Consider the following 20,136-nt stretch of genomic DNA (forward strand, 5'->3'; position numbering starts at 1 on the left):
GGATCGCCCAGGAGAGGCCCGGTATGGTTTTGTTGTCCCAGTATAATTAATAGCTTCCTCTTTGTCTCTCAAAACTGGCTCCATTTGGCTTTTCAGTTTTGTGATTGTTAACTGTCATCAAAGAGAGAACAGATTAAAGACAAACTGTAACTGACCTCCGTTCTGTTAAAGTGGGCAACAGTCAGTCATTTAAAGAATGACTCAATTTTAAGCCTTTCCCAGTAGCCCCACTCCAACATTTTCATATCAATATATGGAAATCCTGCTATCCTAAACTGTCTAAGTTTCTCACCATGAACTGCAACTGTCCATTGCCTAACCCCACCATGGGGAGGCAGTATTGCATAGCCGTCATGAGCATGGGGTTAAATGCTGAGGTCTTAGGCCTTGGAGCAAAATTATGGTCCAGGAAATGTACAGATCACTGAGTAGGGCAGAGATTGCAGAGCTGGCCACACTCAGAGTGCTAACTTTAATGGCAGTGAATTCCAAGCACAGCGCCTGCTGCTTAGTAAGTACCCAGTACAGGAGGAATCTTAGTTATTAGCCTGTCAGTTCTGAAGAACAGGCCAGGCATGTGTGGCTGACTGACGGACTGAATGATATTCTGTAAAGAAGCTCAAGAAGATGAAGACAGAGAAGATGTTTAAAAAGAAACAAAGGCATCAAGGCTCATTGTCCGACCTGACAACCTGACATTAAGTCTGATTTTGTTCCTTGGGACTCATGGTAGGGTAGAACCAGCTCCTGCAAGCTGTCTGTTGATCTCCACTCTTGCACTGTGGCACACGTGTGCTCCCTCAGAGAAGCAAATGTAATACTTTAAAAAAAAAAAAGGAAGGAAGACATGAATGGCTCTTAGAAGTGAATGGCATCATAAGTGCAAAAGCTAAAAGTTATCAATCTGATGAACTCAATGAAATTCGAGAAAGGGAAGAAAGCTTGTGACTTCAGGAAAGGAAGCTAAATACAGACAGCTTCACCCCACCCCCTCTCGCCATCACCGAGATGTGCCCCATTCTCACACCAGAGGTCTTGGGAGGTGACTAGAGAGCCTACATCACAGCCAAGGGATGGTGACACACAAAGCTAGTAGGAAATTAGTAGGAGAAACAGGGCAGATGGGCGGAGTGTGAAAGAGGTCAGCCAGGGTCTGTTTTCAAGCCTGTTGCCAAGTTTAAGGGAAAAAAAAAATTAGAAAAATACTTTCAAGGAGCTTCTTGAACAAAGCCAGAAATAAATTTGAAGTAAGAAGTAGTGAAGAATGGGACCTGGTTGGACAAGACTCCCTTGGAGGCTACATGCCTCAGTGTGCTATCCCTGCGCAGAGCACCTGTGCAGGAGAGCGGAGGGGCAGACATACTACAGGGGAAATAACCCAGGCATCTTTAAGACCATGGTCCTATCCAGCGTGGACTCCAGGGAAATGTGAGGTTTCTGGCTTAGATTATGTGGCTGCAATAGGGTCCCAAAAGGAGGCCAGATAGAGCATGAGGGAGCCTTGAGTAGAGACCAAGAAAACAAGAGAGAATGCAGGAGTGGTGTGAATATGTTCAGAACCAATCAACAAACCTTGCTAGGATGATTTTTTTCTTCTATCAACAGTGAAGGTCAAGAGGCAAGTCCACCCTCAATTCTCCCTAGCCTGACAGACGTTGTTCACGTTAGCCCATCAATACCAACCACATTCCCTGTGTTAACTTCTTGGAGGGGCTTGAAAGCATAAGAGGATACACACAGTCAAACTGGTGTACAGTCGTTTGTTTTACTTTGGAGTTCAGTTACACTTCCTGTTCAAGGATGAAGATGGGGCCTAAAGATTTTTTTTGACACCTTAAGATAAGCGATTAAATAAAATCGCTGAGGCAAAAGTAGGAAGTGAACGTTGGTTAGCTCCATCTGGCAAAGAAAATAAAATAAGAACTTGTGAAACGGGAGGTAAAATATGAAGTGGAAAGCAAGGGACCTAGGACGATAAAGTATAAAACGAGGCAGTAGTTAGAGGCACTCAGGAGGTAGTGAGAGGCAGAGCTGGCCGTGTAGACAGTGACGCTGTAAAGGCGTGGTAGGAAGCCATAGTTCCAAAAGAAGATAGATGCAGTTAGGGGGAAGATGCTAAGGGTGACAGCAATGGTCACCCAGAGCACCACATGCTCCTCAGTGCAGATGTCCAATCTGGACAGGTCATTTAAAGACACTAGAGGACAACTCTTCTACTTAAAGAAAGCCTGAAAATATGGATTGGATAGATCCCTCAACTAAGAATCAAAATTCAATATTTATTGGATGAATCTAATACCTAGACTTTTTTCTAGTTAGAAATTAATTTTCAAGACAAAAAAAAAAGAAGAAGAAGAAAGAAAACACATGCTACCTACAAGGGCTTTGAAACATTCAGTGCAAAAAAATGATTGCTAAAATGCATCTTTTATAATGGATAAAACCATTTTGTTGCTGTCACTTGTAACTGAAGAAAACATCGAAGCATTTTCAGATAGCTACAGATTGTTCTAGAAAGGGGAGTGGTTCCTTGTTGTTGTTGTTGTTGTTTTTAATGAAAATCATCCAAAGCATGAATCAAGATTTACAGAAACATTTAAACTGTGATGTTTGTTGCGTAAAAGGAGTGTTTCTGGGGGTGGGGTATATAGCTGTGATTGTAGCTCTCAGAAGGCTGTGCCAGGAGGATGGAGAATTTGAGGCCCGTCTGGGCTCTACAGCCAGACGCAAACAGCCAGACCCAACTAACAAACTAAACAATAAGTAACAGCACAGCCACTGAAACCTTTTAAGGAAACAAGTGTCTCGCTGATATTTTCAATGTCCAGTCGATAACTGCACTGACAAACAAGAACTGTCTATGAGAAGGAAAATGTGAAGCCTTCAGGTGAGAAGCTTATACCCCGCTAAATATTAAAGTCCTTGGAAATAATGCCCACATTGCTGAGGAGTGCCCAAAGTAGGGTCAGCTCATCTAAAGACAGCTGGAGAAACTCTTCCAAGAACAGGAAGTATTCAGAGACTAAAATTGTGAGGGAGAAGCTTAGACTGCTAACAGTGCACCCACTGTGTGTGTGTGTGTGTGTGTGTGACATAAATTTCTAGGAAGAGGAAACATTTATGAAGGGCACAAAAAATAAGTAAACAAATATGACAGAAGATGATTTCCCTAAGCTAAAGAGAGATCGGCTGCTTCTGTCTAAATGAATCACCAAGCACTCTGCCAAATTAATTTTTAAATGGTTCTCAAATTACATGATCTTAGAAAATTCTTAAAACATATGAGTAAATAGAAAAGTCTATGTTCTTCAAAAAAAAATTTCTCTACTCCCCCTCAAAAGTAAGACTCAGAATGACATTATATTTTTTATTCTGCAATTTTGATTGCTCTAAAAACCTCAGTAATTATAGATCTTGAATAAATGTGCCTTTTAAATCCCTCACCTAGCCTCAGACCCGCCAATTTCAAAATATGTGCCATCTGTGGGCCCTACTGAAAAGATTATGTGAAAAGATTGGTACCAAAATGGAAAATACACTTAAAATAAGATGTAAAAACAAAAACTCACAGAGAGAAGTATGTAATGGCCCTAACAAGGTTGCCAATATGATTATGGAGCAAAACTTAAGACTTGGTTGATTTTTTATAGGAGAAAACACACTATTGAGTAAAATAACCAAAATTTCCCTTAATGCATTTACTTAAGCTAGAAAATGCTGTTAGCTTCTTGCTCCACCCTCTTCCTCCCAGACCCTCCTGCTGGGTAATGGGTGATCTAAAACACCCTCTATTTTGATGTTAATCACCTCCTGTTATAGGTCCTCCCCCAACACCCCTACCCCCAAGTTCCCTTCAGGAGAGATGTCCTGCCTTTCAGACACTGCATTTCCTGAGGCAGACTGGGAGAGAGGCGTCCTTTGGTTCTGGACACACTGGATCATGCACAGTCTGTCCTGTCCTCAAGGGCTGGGAGGTTTCTGTACTAAACTCTCACAGAAGCAAGCCAGGATGAAGACCTTCTCAGACTATTTAGGAGGCTGACCCACCGGACATATCAACTGAAGGCAGAATGATCGTGGACAAAACTTCCTGCAAAATTTGAATACACACCTTGAGTTCTAAATTTCAAAAATCAACAAAATAACAGTGTGGTAAACGAATAGGATCCCGAGCCCTGATAAAGCCATGGGCAGCATGGTGTGTCGACCCCTACAGAGTGTGCCAAGACAGCTTCCGTGTGACAGTGGAAACCATGGTATCATCTACGCTGACTCTGCAAGATGTCTCTGGATACTTACACATTCTGAGGACAGAGAGGATATGAATAATAATTAATGAGGCTGACTTAATAAATATATTCTAAACCCTATACCCCTTAGAAAATAAACTTTCCTTTTAAATGCCCATGCACTGTGTATTAGTTCACAGAGAGTGTGCCTCACGTATTCCAAGGCACAAGGTTTCCCACCCACGTGCTCAGCAACAAAGAACTGGCAATGAGCAGCAAAGTGCATCATACTTCAGCTATAAGGATGATAGTTATGGCTCTTGGGTCAGCATGTCATGAGGAAGACAGGACAACATATATTTTTAAAAAATTAGAAAGATCCAGAATGGAAGAAGTGGCCGTCTAGGACAGAGGTTGGCAAACTATGGCTGAGTCTCTGTTTTTCTAAATAAAATTTTGTTGTAGCACCATCATGCTCATTTGTTAGGGCTCAATGTTATTTTTATACTTAAAAAAAAAAGAGAAGTTGTTGACATGGAGACCCTAAGTCCTGCCCACCCTTCAGTACCAAGGGGGACTAAAATATTACTGTCTGGCTCTTCATAGATAAAGTTGACTCACAACCCCCCCCCCCCACACACACACACCCTGAACTAAGGAGACATCTGAAACCCATAGGGATGTGCAAAGAATATCATTACCAAGGCCGGCCGGCCTTCTGGGTGTGTGCCTGTGTGGTTGGGACCCGTGCCCTCGGTGAGAAGGACTGGCATTTGGCCGTATGCTCTGCTATTCCCATCTTGAAATTCTTAGTAACTTTTCAACAGGGTGAAAAGTTTCCATCCTGCACTGGTTCCAACAGCCAACAACGGGAATCAACGGGACAATAAGTATTTCTAAAGTGCTGTGTTTATTGCTACATACATTACAACTATAATGAAAGCCTTGGTCCTCCTGTGCCCCACTGTCTGCCTAGCACAGTGAGGTGGGTGCCATAGAAGGGGTGAGGCACTTGCCCTCTTTAGACCTGATATGCCACCTCCTTTTTAGAGTCTGTCCCCCGACCACCCCATCCCCCCCGAGGTTCTCAAGGAGGAGAAGGGAGCTCTGTCACACTGCCCCTCTCGGGTGCCCGTTTCTTAATCAAGGGACACATGGAGGGTCAATTTCTGTGCAATTGCCAAAAAGAAGTGCACTGTAGAAATTCACAGTATCTTCTCCGTTGTGTGTAAAAAGAGATGGTATAAAAGGGCTCAGCTCATCGGTTCTATAAAAGTGAAAAAGAAATGGAATCCAGCCCGTGTGGAGAATGAAGACATCCTACTACTGTCTGACAAGCGTTTCTGCAGCCTGGAGAAGATGCAGGCATGGCAGATGATGTGGCCGGTTTCATAAGGACAGAAGTGTGGCCATAGATGAAGAAATCAAGGACCCTGGTCTGAATGTTCAAGCTTAGAGGAAGGTCTGGAAACAGGTCGCTGCAGAGTGGGTAGTGCCCCAGTCTGACTGCGGCTTGGGGGGGTGGGGGTGGAGGAGGTGTATGAGGGAGTGGGCTGTGACCCGGTCTCACTGTGGCTGGGGGCTGGTCTGCAGGGGCAGGGACAAGTGCCCAGGTTTGACTACAGCTGGGGTTGGGCAGGGCAGGGCCCCTGTTTGAGCACCTGAGGAGGGGAAATGGGCCTCAGGGTCTACCTTTTGTTTGTCTTTCATATTTCATACCTACATTTCCTTCAGTGAACAAGCTGCTTTGTTGACATTCTATTTTAAAATTCTGTCCTGTGGACCCTCAGTCTATGTCACTTCCCCACAAGTGGTAATTTTCCATAGCATCTTTGGGTGACATTGGTCCATCCCTTTTAAAGCCTTCTAGGAGATGTGATGCAGATCTCATGGGATCATCTCTGAACCTGGAGAACATGAGAAATGAATCATGAGGTTCAGCCATAGAAGCGCCTGCTAGGACAGCTTAACATTTTCTGTCTTAACGACGTTACTTTTTTGTTGTTGTTGAATTTGCACCAAAAATAACAGTAGTTTGTAAGCTTTTCCTGGTTGTGTGCATGTGTGAGTGAATGTGTGTGCAGTGTATGTACATGTGTTTGTGCATGTGTGTGTGTGTGTGGTGTGAGTGTATATGTGTGTGTGGTGCATGCATGTAAGAGTGTGTGTGTGTGTGCATGTGCGTGTGTGTGTGTGTGTGTGTGTTTGTGTGTGGTGTGAGTGCATATGTGTGTGTGTGGTGCATGCATGTAAGAGTGTGTGTGTGTGTGTGTGTGTGTGTGTGTGTGTGTGTGTGTGTGTGTTGGAAAGGCAGAGCGGAGGAGAAGGGAGTACCTGTATGGTTAAAACACCTTTTGAATCACGAGTCACAGAAAGAAGTGCTCCTTCTAACGTGGCGGCAACTGCTCAAACTTGCACAGCCTACCAGAAGTCCCCCGAGGCACTGTTTTCTGTTACTTTCTGCAGCACATTCTGGTTTTTCAATCTTATTATGCTTCATTTCTTTGAAAAAGAAAAAGTTGGCGATATCCCAGGAGCCGATTTCCCAATCTCTGCCTGCATTCTGCAGGGTGAGCGTCATTGTTTTCGAAGCCATCAGTTGGACTGACTAAGGGAAGTCATGTGGCAGGAGAGAGGTCAGGCATCATGGCTGGTGGAGGCGCCACAGCATCAGGCAGAGCAGGATGCATGTCCCCAGACAGAGGACGAGAAAAGGTGCTCAGCACCGGGGGTAGCATCGGAACTAGTGTTTGAAGAAGCTGAAGTGGAAGCAAGAGTCAAGGTGCAGGAGGGAGGCTTCAGTGTGGCCACAAGAGGACAGTTGATAAAGGCCTGGGCCAAAATAGGGCTCCAACTTGTTAGGGTGTACAAAAAGGAGAGAAGGGAGAAAAGAGGGTGGGGAGAATCTGGGAGAGAGTATGCAGTGGCTAATTTTGGGTCCACCCATTGTCTCTGAAGCTACTGCACATATCTGTACCCACCCAGTACCCAAGAGTGTCACTGGCATCAGGTGGAGTAAGGATGAGTGGGACTGGCCATTTTGTAATCTCTGTCTTAGCTGTGTAGATCTCCGGGGTAGGCAGTCACCGGTGGTGGATCCTGCCGCATGCTTGTTGTATGTCCTTTTCATTATGCTCTGGTTGCTTGGATAGCAAATGTGTTTTCAAGGCATTTAACCACAGGGTCGGAGACTCTCGGGAGCAGAAAAGAATGCTCTTGTGTTCAGAAAACAACTGGGTAAAATCTGACTCTGCTTTCGCCCCTCTTTGCATACACTGCAGGCCCTTGGAAGTGACTGGACTGTTACCCGAGGGCAATGCCAGGTTGCTCTGTACAGAGTCCCTCAAAAAGGGTGATGTCAAATGTTTCTTGTCTTTTTATTTTTAAATCATATTTCAAATACTAGAGACAGAAAAAACAAAAATAAGTAAGGGACCTGGATTTGCTCTCAGCAATGATCATCAGCAGGGCTTACAGTACAGACCACGGCTTTTCTTCCCTGGGGAGTGGCGAGCCCTTTCAAAAACCCACTTCAGTTTCATACTGGGCAAGGCTGACCTGGCTCTGATTGGATCCCAAGGATATCAAGTGAATCTTCCAATAGACAATTCTGTAATGTTGTCTCCAGGCAGGACTCCTGGGAGGCTATTTTATTTCCAAATTATGAAGAGACCTGTGCTTGCAGAATAGAGACACAAAATCCCCAAAGGAGACCCCTCACTGGTCTCCATACCACTCAAACCCACCATGTCCGAGGGAACAGGCATCTTTTGGTACTCCTAATATTTGGGTTTAGAAGGAGGTTCTTGTTTCTACCTTGCAGCTTGAATAGCTGTGACTAGGTTAGTCCGGCATGACTGGGTTTTAGGTACACAACCCTTAAACAGACAAAGGTGACACGAGATATGTCATATGATTAAAAATACATAGCTGGGTGGAGAAAAGCTGGACTTGAATACAAGCTGCCATTTCCCCAGACAGTACCTAGCTTCTCCTGGTTGGGATCAGGAATGTGATTTTAGGCTCTAAGTGAGAGTGACCCTATATAGGTCTGAGCTACCAGGGGTTGGTTATGCTGGCAGTAGCCTCTAGGGTAGTTTCTAACTGGAAAATCAGTCAAGAGACAAATGGCCAATGCACACCAGAGAGCCTTGAAGTCAAAGAATATGCATCGTCTACTCCTGGAGAGGCAGGGGTTACCCAGAGTCCCCTTGGGTGGTTTCCAGAAGACGGGAAAGGTAGGGCAGACTGCTAAGCTGCAAGTGCTGGGTAGTTGGTGAGGTAGGGGGCCTGTGGCACCGGGCAGGCCAGCCTCCTGAATGGGAGTTTGGGTTCAGCTAGGGTTGTGTTAGGTATGAAACCTCTTTGTTACACAGTGCATTAAAGGGCTTCTCCTCTCTCCCCTGTCTGAGTCTCCACTTTCCCTGTAACCAGGTCTCTCACAGTGGTTTGCTGTTAATGTGACACATTAGAAAGATTTCCAGGGGCTCATGAGTTAGTGGTCACTCATGTGGTGTGGCATGAGAAGTCATGAAGACAGAATTGTCTAGAAGGGGTTCAGTGGGAGGGGCATACAAGAGGGTAGGTGGTGGGGAAAATGAACAAAAATACATTATATATGCATGGGAAGTTGTCAGTAATTAAGAAATTAAATTTAAAAAACAAAATAAATAGAATAACACCCACCAAAATACCCCTGGAGGGGAAGAAAGGGAAAGAAAGCCCTCCATTTCATAGCTGTCTTAGTTAGGGTTTCACTGCTGTGAACAGATACCATGTCCAAGGCATCACTTATAAGGCACAACTTCACTTGGGGCTGGCCTATAGTTTCAGAGGTTTAGTCTATTATCATCATGGTGGGAAGCATGGCAGCGTGCAGGCAGACTTGGTGTTGCCTGGAGCCGAGAGCTCTACATCTTGGTCTACAGAAGGAGGCGGTCTTCTCCAGGCAGCTGGGAGAAGACTGTTCCATACTGGGTAGAGCTTGAGCATAGGAGACCTCAAAGCCCAGGTCCACAGTGACACACTTCCTCCAACAGGGCCACACCTCCTAATAGTGCCATTCCCCATAGGGCAAGCATTCCAACACGTGAGTCTATGGCGGCCAGACCTATTCAAACCACCACACTATCGCAGAAGTGGGTGCAGAGCTGGAGAAAGAGACCAACATCCCACAGTTCCTTCTAAAGCCCTGACTTCAGTCACTAGGTCTGTTGACAGGATCCACTTCTCTTGCAGTGCCTAGCTGAGCGCAGCCTTTAACACTTGGGCCTGTGGGGACAGCCCAGGCTCTGAGCTTAGTGGCACCTCCTCCTTCCTGCTTTTGTGTACAGTGTGAACCTGTGACCCCCAGGACACCTAGCTACTGGTATGCAGTCTTTAAGTACAGATCTGTGGCATACTGTATTGTTTTGACTTGGATGGGAGGAACAGAACATTTCTAGGTATGAAATGGAAAAATACATTCTTTTCAAAGAGATGGAACACACCAACTAAAATGGGAATTTTTAGTTCAGAGAACTGGTTGCTCTTACAGCAAACTGGAGTTCAGTTCTTAGCACTCACATGATGGCTCACAACTCCAGCTCCAACAGATCTGACATCCCCTTCTGGCTTCCATGAACATAACATGCGTGTGTTTTTTTACACACATGCAGGCAAATACTCACTCCCTCAAAATAAAAACAAATAATTCTTTTTTTAAAGAAGAATATTGTATCATGAGGGAGCTGGAGAGATGGCTCAGCTCAATGGTTAAGGGGGCTCAACGTTCTAGAGGTCCCAGGTTCAGCTCCCAACACCTACTTTAGTCAATTCACAACCTTCTGTAAGTTCAGCTCACCTCCAGGGGATCTGATACCCTCTTTTGGTGTCAGGTTGCACTTTATGCATGTGCATACACCACACATCATGTGTACACACACAGACACAGACACACACACGTACTCATGTAACATAGATAGATAGATAGATAGATAGATAGATAGATAGATAGATAGATAGGCAGACGGACAGACAGATAGAACTAGACACCAATGGAAAGAGTTTGCAACACAAAGTGTCAGAGCAGAAAGCAAATTGCAGCCTCAGTTATAACAGCGGGCAGACCGGGCTCTGCTGAGCAGATCTGTGTGTGAAGGGGAAAAGGTATCACAGGCTTGAGCAGACAAAGGCTAAGATCGGCCCCCTGGGAGAGACTGAGCATGAGCACTCTGGGGAAAACGGGCCAAATCAATGTGATGGAAACGAGGCTGTAAACCAGTATCAGATGCAGGAGAGTTAAAATCAACCTTCCAAGTCTAAACTTCGATTGCATACTTCCAGAGAACTCATCTCTCTCTTCAGGAAACGCATTCCCTTTTAATATGGTGAAGAGTTAAGTCATTTTCTTCTTCTGTTCATTATTCTCAATAACCACATTAGACTTAGTAGATTTTCCTACTGTTTAACTCTCAGAGATGTCGTAAAATAAACTTCCCCAATTGGTCAATTATTATATAGGAAGCCTGCTAGATTCTTTCCTCCAACAATTTATTTAAAAATTCCACCAATATCTGTAGTTTTAAATGAAATGAGACTTGGAGCGCCACTTGTCAGTTTCTATTGCTGTGAAGAGTCACGATGATCACGGCAGTTCTTAATAAGGAAGACTTTTAACTTGGGCTGGCTCACAGAGGTTTCAGCCATTATCATCACAGTGGGAAGCTAGGCAGCACCCAGGCAGACATGGTGCTGGAGAACTAGCTGAGAGCTCTACATCCAGATCCAAAAGCACCAGGAACAGAGTGTGATGCTGGGCCTGGCTTGAGCATCTGAAACCTCGAAGCCCACCCTCAGTGACACTCTTCCTGCAGCATGCCACACTTAGTCCAACAAGGCCACACCTCCTAATAGTGGCACTCCCTATGAGCCTATGGGTGCCATTTTCATTGAAACCACCACCGTCAGTTTGCTGATTTTACTCAGTGGCATTGGAACAGAGTCACTTCATAGAGGAGCACAGAAGAAACCATGTCATCAAGATCTGGACACAGCCTGGGATTCTGAGCCCTGGGGTTTTGATTGTCTGTCTGCTTCACTGTCAGAGTTTGGCGCGGGAGGAGTTGTGAGAGAGAATGGGAGATGAAGTTGGAGGAATTCCTCAAAATTTTTAAGTTTTACAATTTCCAAATGCACACCAGTTTCAGGCGGTGGATGAACTTGTTAATAGGTTGCTTCTATACATAATCTGTAGACTGGAAAGAAACGTAGCACAAGGCACTGACGCAATGCCTCTCTGTCCTGTAGGTCAGGAAGTGTGCTGCACCACTGGAATGAAATCTACTACTTCGTGGAGCAGCTGGCTCATAGATTCATCAGGTGAGTGTGCACCGCGGTTTCTTCTGTCACGGCTGACTGTGAATCCAGCCCACCTGCTGTTCCGATAACTCCCAGACACTGTGGGAGTGCACACTGGGTGGCCTGTGCATAGGGAGGCCACAAAGTGCTAGGTGACCATGGTGCACAGTAAACCTTCTGGCTTTAATATGAGCCCACAGCAGCCCTGAGCAAGTCATGGCTGGTCACGTGACCCCTGCATCCTCTCTGTGTGCTTCACGTCACCCTCCCAGACAGGTTGGAGCATAGTCACTGTGAACTGTGGAGGTGCTGCTTAGGGTCACCCTCTAGTGAAGGAGGTGACATTATTACCCTCCTTTCACATCGCTTTCATGGATGCACCTGCTGCATGTTGTCAAGGTCCTTAGTGCAGCTGGTGTGAGCATCGTGAGCTCTGATGCAGACCCCCCGGTAGTAGACGGTCTCCACAGAGATCAATGTGAGTGAGCAAGAAACTCTTCAGTCCATTTCTGTAGCACAGAAGATCCTCTGAGCCCAGGGTAGTGGCAGACAGTCTCCTCCCATGTTCAGTTATCAAGCTCTTATCTTCTTCACAGGAAAGGAAGGGTGGCAGGTGTCTTTGAATCCACAGCAGGGATCCCCCAGGTGACTTAGGAAAGTGGGTGCTGAGAGAGAAACATACAGTCAAGGAGAGAGAGTGTATGTGTGGTGTTAAAAAAATACTTAGACAAGGGTGGAGCTACTGAGAGAACCCTTCCCCCAGCCCCTTGACTTACAGATGAAGGAAGAACAAAGCAGGGACATCTCCAAGGCTTACTCTAGACCTCAAGGCACTTTCCTCAGGCCCTCTCCCTCTATATTCCTTGGCTGTGGGCTATCAGCCATACTTCTTGTCCCTGTGACAGACCACTTGGAGAACAACCTAGGAGAAAAGTTAATTTTGGCTCATGGTTGCAGAGGTTTTATGCCATGTTAACGCCACTGTTCCCAGGCTGTGGTGAGGTACAGCATCCTGGCCCAGGTGTGTGGTGTAGTACTGCTGCCTGCCTCATGCTGGGACTAGAGACCTGGTAAAACTTCAAGGGAACACCCACAGTTACCCACTTTCCTGCTTCCTCCACCTTGTTTCCACCTTCCACAGTTTCACTGCCTCTGGGCAGACTGTTCAGATGTCGAATCCATTAATAGATTGAGTCATTAATGGAGATAGAGCCTCAAAATACAATTAATTGATTCTCTAAAGCCCCACTTCTGAACGTTGCTTGTATCAACCTCAAGACATTAGGCTATGAGGGAGATGACTCATATCCAGACCAAGCAGATCCTTCAGTGTGCAGGGGTTAAGACTGTCTCTGAGCTTTGCTTCTGCAACAGCCCAAAGGCTCTTGTCAGCAGTGCCAGACACTGGGTAATACTCTTGAATAAGAGGAGGGAAAAAATAGTATTGTCAACAAACAATGCCTGGAGAACTGTGTATCTCCACATTGAATGAAACTAGATCCACATCTCTCACCCTGAACAAAACTAAACTCTAAATGGATCAAAGACCTCAACTAGAGACTTGGAAACCACTACAAGATATAGGCATAGGCAAGGACTTCTTACACAGGACTCTAGTTACTCAAATAACTAAAAAGGGGGCCTTTCGACAGCAAAGGACGCTGTCAATCAAGTGAAGAAGTAACCAATAGAATCAGATAAAGCCTTTGCCAGCTACAGGTCTGAAGGAGGATTAACATCTTAAGCATTCAAATAACTCAAAAATTAGTCATCAAGAAAGCAACCTAAGAAAAATGGGCTATGGAATCGAACAGAGATTTCTCAAAAGAAAAGATACAGACATTTTAAACAGTGTCCAACATTTTTAGCCATCAGAGAAACAGGAATCAAAACTGCTTTGAGACTCCATCTCATCCTAACCGGAGTGGCCGTTACCAAGAATAAATGCTGGTGAGGATGAGTGGGAGGGAGAATCCACTATTACTGGGGTGTAAAGTGATGCAGATACTATGGAAATAAGTGTGGGAGTCTCTCAAAAGGCTGAGTGGATGATTTTATTTATCCTATAAATAGCATAGTGTTGGGTAGAGGGAACCCATGTGTCTCAGGATTCCCATTGCTGGGAAGAAACCATGGCAACTCTAATAAAACAAAAACATTTAAATAAGACTGGCTTACAGTTTCAGAGGTTTAGTCCAATGACGTCATGACAGGAAGCATGGTAGCATACAGGCCAATATGGTGTTGGAGACTGAGCCAAGAGGTCTACATTTTTTTTCTTAAAGATTTATTTATTTTATGTATGAGTACAATGTCACTGTCTTCACACACACCAGAAGAGGGCATTAGATCCCATTGCAGATGGTTAGCCACCATGTGGTTGCTGGGAGTTGAACTCAGGACCTCTGGAAGAGCAGTCAGTGCTCTTAACTGCTGAGGCATCTCTCCAGCCCCAAGAGTTCTACATCTTGATCTACAGGCAGCAGGAGACTGACTTATAGTGGGCAGAGTTTGAGCATATATGTGAGACCTCAAAACCCACCCCTAGTGACACACTTCCTCCAACAAGGTCACTTCCTCCAACAAGGCCACCCCTCCTAATGGCGCCATTCTTTAGGCTAAGCATTCAAATGTATAAATATATGGGGGCCATACCTATTCAAACCATGGTGGCTGATACTTGAACAAATATGTCACTACTAACTGCAGAGGGATCCTTTTAACTTGAGATCCTTTTACTTTCCTTTATTCTGACCACCCCTCAGCTTCCCAAGAATGATTCTCATCTGTCTCCCAGCCCACACCTCATATCCATTACTCTTAGGAAAAAAAAAACCATTTCCTAGTCACTGAGAGCCTAGAGGACAGCAGACAGATGCTGCCTCAGCGCCCAATCCTGTTTCTAGGAGTTTCATCCATGCCTTTCCTGCCATTCTGGAGGGCCAGCTGCCCCCTTTAGGCCATTATCCCTCTTAGTCCTTCCCATGCCATTGTCTCTAGTCTCTTGTATCTTTTATTCTTCTTCTAATTTCTACTTCCTTGCTGACTCCCTCACTCCTGACTAATTTTCATTGCTTCCCACCTCTGCTAAAACACTAACAGCAAATATATGTCAGGCACACAGTAACAATGTTCATCCTAGGAGTAGCCAGGGCCGTTAGAGCTCTCTTAGCAGTTAAGCAACAAGACCTGATTTTTATTTCATGAAATGTAACTTAGGGCGCAGCGTGGAGAATTCAGCATATCAGGGGTGATTCTAGGAAACAGCTGGGATGGTCAGGCGATGGAAGCCCAGGTCCAAGCTAAGCCATAAAAAGAGGCCATGTGTACAAGAATCAGAGCCAGATCAACTCTGGGAGACAAATGCCTTGGGAAGACACAGGTTGGCACTATTCTGGTTGACTAGTTGGCTTCCCAATGAGGGCCCCACAGGATGGCAAGCAGTTGCCAAACCCTGTGCAGATTTCTGGTGCTTCTTGCCAGTCCTCACATCAGAGTGCTCTGTTACCCAGAGAGTGAATTTTATGCTGAAAACTTTTGAGTACTGTGTGTAATGGTGATGTTGACTTATTCATTAAGAATGAGTCATGTCATTGAGCAGCAGAGACCCTCTGTGGCCTAGCACTCCTCTTCCCCTTGGAAGCAGCCAAGATGGAATAACATGAATGGTGATCCTTCTGAGATACTACCTTCTTTGAAGAAGCTGTCAGAATTTTCTGAGAGGAGTCACCATTTCATAGACCCCTGGTAGACCAGTCTCAGGGAAGTCCTGAGTTGGGATGGAGTTCATCTTTCTTATGGTGATGTACCCACTGTGTGATGGTAGCCTGTAAGAAGGGAAACACACCAGGTACCTTTGCTTTGGAGCTTCAAGTTGGCCATTAGTTAAACCCTTGCTTGCCACATCCTCTGGGACCCCCACTTAGATGTAGTTCCTCAGCTTCAGGAGCCGTGACACAAAGATAAAAACAGAAAGGAATCCGGGAAGGGGCGGGCATGCCCCAGGTATTCTGTCTGACTTAACATAGTTTCTCTCCTTTCCAGCCCACAGCTAAGGATGTCCTTCATTGTCTTCTCTACTCGAGGGACAACTTTAATGAAACTAACTGAGGACAGGTAAGGAGATTTCACTGCCGCATCATTTCTAAGTCTGTCTCTTCCTGAGTAGCCCTGAGACTTGTGCCACCTGGTGGCTCAGCAGTCAGTCAGCCTAATCTAACAGCTCTCTTAATTTGAGCCCTGACCTCTGCATCCGGGCCCTTCCGCTGGCTCGCCGTGCAGTCACTTCTGATGATATTTCCTGATGTTGGTGAAGTGTTTTAAATGACTAGACCATGTAGAGATGAACCTCCTCGCTCTTGAATGTTAATTCCATCTGCTGAGTTGGAGCAAAATGTTGGCAATCTAGGTTCTTTGGGGATTGTCTTTTCTCCCATTCGTATTGGATTTCTTTTGTAAACTGGGTTTCAGAAATTTGGTAAAGCTCCACTAGAGAGGTAAGAGCCTGAATGGTGTCCTTGCCTGATTATCAAGGCTGGGGACATGAAGGAAAGCTGCAACAGCAAGTAACTAGAAGGAGATTGTAATGGAGTGTGGGGAAATGTCAGTCATTTTCACTCCACAGAAGAAGGCCCTGGTGACAGACGCATGTCATGCATTCATAGTTAATCTGGTGCAGGAGGATGCTGGAGGATAATCTGCTCCAATTAGTGTCACCGCATACATTTTAGAAAAAGGTAGCATAGTTCACATTGTGAGGGCTTGGGATTCCTGGCTGACAAATATAGGAACGCTGGATAAGATGGAGGAAGGGAAGAGCAAGTGTAAGTCCGTTTTTCTGTTGCTATAACAAAATGCCACAGAGTTGGTCCTTTATGAAGAGAAGAGGTTTCTTTACTTAGCTCACATTTCTGGAGACCCAAGAGTATAAGCCAGTGTCTATACATCACACATGACACACAGCATCACAGTACGAGAGGCCACAAAGTGAGATGGAGCCCAGGGACTCAAGGGCTAGGCCTACTCTTGATACAGTTAATTTGGGAAAGAGTCTGGGTCCTGCAAGGGCTACTTTAATCTCTTCAAGATCCATCCACCAGTGACACAGTTACTTCCCCTCCCTCCCAGGCCCTGCCTCCTAGTTACTGCCTCTCTGAGGCACCATACTGAGAACCAACTGTCCAGCCCACAGCCTTTAAGCCAAACCATAGCGGCAAGTGTAAAGAATAGATAGAAGACCTCACTGATAAAATTCTCTTACAAAACGATAATAGGTTAACAATTCTATTATCTTTCTGGCTCAGACCAGAAAATCCAAGCCAGTGCCCACATCTCTCCACGCCTGATTCCCACCTAGCACTCCACTTTCAAATCCTCTTTCTCCATCTATTGCATGCATGTAGTTGAGATGCCCAGAAACTCCATTCTAAAAGTGGGTGTCATATGCTCTTCACAGAAGAAGGAACTAAGACCATGTCTCCTTCCCATGGACACCAAGCAGGACACAGAGTAGGCCCAGGCTCTATTTTTCCCCCTTCTTCTTGTACATTCTCTCTGAAGAGACAACCCTGCAGTCCTAGAAGCCTCCTTCAGAGTTGATCAAGCACTTTGAGATTCTCTGGGGAGAGACCTGACCTTGTGCAAGAGACATGATTCGGCTCCATCTTTACCCACTATCCTTCAGCAGGCCTGGCTTCTGTCCAGAGATGGGGAATTAACCAGGAAAGCCTAGCTGACCCTCCTGCTGCATCCTTGTCTTCAACACTAGGCCAGGTGACTCAAGTGCAGACAGCTAGGACAATGAGCTGTGAATGGCTCATAGAGCCAACCATGTTTCCTTGGCCACTGACTCTTCTCCTACATGAATAAGAAGGAACTAGAGCTAATCCATGCCCGTGGGTGCTAGTTATCCCTGTGGGAGTGTCTGTATCATCAGTCCCAAGCCAGAACCAGATTGTACCTGTCCTTCACACCCTACTGCAACTGTGGCATCCTGGTGTCACTTCATGACAGTCACCCTTTTGGATGTGCCAGTGTGACTGGGAGATGAAGTTCATCGTAGCTTCTATAGATGTTGGGAGCCACTTCCTCAGCCTCTGGACAGCTGGCAGGGGCAGGTGAGAGATGGATAAATCAAAACGCCAAGCTGACAGCATTTCTTTCAGTCTACTTGGAATCTAATTGTTTGTGCCTTAACTTCATTATCACTAGTTTCTTGTGCCAAAGAAGTGGCAGAGGTCAGAGCCCCCACTTTGTTGCAAACAGCCTTTAATACTGGTGCTGTGAGTCTCCTGGGGGAGGGCATGGCCTGCCAATCTTACCAAATAAAGAGGGGGCACGTGATCACTCTCAGATGCCCTACAGAGACAGGCTGCAAGGGTCAAGTTGTTATTCTGTTTACAACTTGTCTCTCGGGGATTTGTCTGGCACAAGAGTCTCCATCTTTTTCTCCTGAGAGCATTTGCTCTTAGCATATCCCTCTGAGACAGTAAAGGGTGGGTTGTTATATGCTATGTGTATTTGTGGGAGTTTATAGAGTTTTAAAAGAAACTTGTTAAAATAAAATGGTACCAGGCTAGGGACATGTAAAATGCTTGGTTTGACCTGACCTGAGTCTGGAGCTCTGAATGCATGTTAACAAGTCAGTCTGGCTGCATATGCCTTTTACCCAAGCCATGGAGGGATGGAGGCAGGAACAGGCAGATTATCTGGAAATTCAACACCAAGCTAGCCAGTTGGCAAAGTTATAGGCCAGTGAGACCCCGTCTCTTGCAGGACAACACCCAAGGTTGTCCACTGACCTCACAGTGTGAATGTGCACGCCATTGCCTACCCCTAACTCCCATACACTCCCACACACATACCGTGTGAGTACGTGTACCCGCTCACCTACCCCTGAACTCACATTCACACCTACACCTAACTCACACACAAAACAATAGGGCATCAGTCACGAAAGATTCTCATCTTAACAAGAGCAAAAGAGTGTGCTAATCAAAAGACATAATATAGAGGATGCACTGACAATGTATTCCAGTATGTTCCTGGGATCCAAATGCAGACAGGAACACTATGGGGAGATTGAAGAAATAGAAAATGCCATGAGCATTGGCATAGTGGAGAAACCACGGGGAGAAAGACTGCGTAACCTTCTCCAGTCTCTAAGGGCAACTTGACCATTTGAGTTCTCGTTCTGTGTGCAGTTCGGACACACTGACCACTTTCAAGGTTTCTTTAGTTCTCAGCAGTTTGATTATAATATATTGGGGGGTTGTGCAGGCCTCATTGAATCAGCGAGTTCTTGTCTTTCACTAAATTTGGCAAGGTAACAACCACTGTTATTTAAGTTAGTAGTGGTAATGGTAGTGGTAGTGGTAGTAGTATATTTTTCTGTAGCACCCATCTCTCCTCTTTCTGTGACTCCCACCGTACAGGTGACAACCTCTCCATGTTATTCCATATGGTCCTGAAGTGGTTACATCTTTTCCAGTCGTCTCTCTGTTCCTAGGTGCATGTTGGCTGCTGTTCTGTCTCCCAGTTCAGTGGGTCCCTTCCTCTGCCATCTTCCTTCTGCCACTGAGCATGTCTGCTTAATTCTTTTTACTTTTTCAGTTCTAAAATTCCCGTGTGGTTTCTCTTGAGGCGTTCGTGTTTTGTTCAAGTACTTTTTCCGGATCCATCTTGATCCAAGTGCTCACGGTGACCTCACAGGGTGGTTATGATAACGCTCTCAGGTCTGGCACCGTTCCAGCCTCTCGGGATTGACATCCCAATCACCTTTTCCCGTGAGAGCTGACTACACACTTTAAGGAGCATTTATTTGATGTGTAATTTTGGAGTGTAGCTTTATTTTCATGTTGCTTTAACTTTGGGGTTTTGTTTGTGTCCTTTTGTTGCTTGAGTTAGCCATAGCCTGGGTTCAGGCCGTTCTCCTACCTCTAGTGTGGACAGAGCTTTCACAGTTACTGAACTTAACCAAGCTGTTTTGGATCTACTACGGTGCAGTGTAGGAGTGACTTGGGACCTCCAGCTTCAACAAAAGAATTGGGAGCCTCCTTCTGCATCCCGTCCAAAGACACCCCAAGAATCTAGCTAAAAGGGGGTGTCTTTTGGTGTTTTGGTCAGATAGATTAGTAGGGGAAAGCCTTCCTCTGAGGCAAAGCCACAGTAGCAGGGTCCCCTCTCCCCGGAATTCCCAGAAATGAGGATTTTTCTCAGTCTTTTACAAATCACTTCAGCCACCAACACACCATGAAACTTGTCCTCAGGTTAAGACCAGGACTGAACAGAGGGAATGAGACTCTGGAGCCACCTTTAGAGTTTCAACTCCCTTCCCCACAGCTATGTATACGTTCTAGGCCTTCCTGTGGCTGTTGCTCTGTGGCAGGCTGAGGCAGGGTGAGGCAGGCTGTGGCAGGCTGTGGCAGGCTGAGGCAGGCTGAGGCAGGCTGAGGCAGGCTGTGGCAGGCTGTGGCAGGCTGTGGCAGGCTGTGGCAGGTTGAGGCAGGCAGAGGCAGGCAGAGGCAGGCAGAGGCAGGCAGAGGCGGGCAGAGGCAGGCTGAGGTGGGCA

At 45.7% G+C, this 20,136-nt stretch overlaps 1 protein-coding gene across 1 annotated transcript in view; it reads left to right on the forward strand.

Annotated features, from left to right (window-relative positions):
- Antxr1 (ANTXR cell adhesion molecule 1) overlaps positions 1–20,136 on the forward strand; it is a 200,969-nt gene that overhangs the window by 11,674 nt on the left and 169,159 nt on the right. Inside the window, exons 2-3 of the mRNA XM_085840381.1 lie at positions 11,517–11,588; positions 15,612–15,683. Of these exons, the coding sequence (XP_085696507.1) occupies positions 11,517–11,588; positions 15,612–15,683 (144 nt within the window). The remainder of the gene's footprint in view (positions 1–11,516; positions 11,589–15,611; positions 15,684–20,136) is intronic.

This window comes from Mus caroli, unplaced genomic scaffold (genome assembly GCF_978045245.1).
Source record: "Mus caroli unplaced genomic scaffold, Mus_caroli_1 scaffold_7, whole genome shotgun sequence".
NCBI classification, from domain to species: domain Eukaryota; kingdom Metazoa; phylum Chordata; class Mammalia; order Rodentia; family Muridae; genus Mus; species Mus caroli.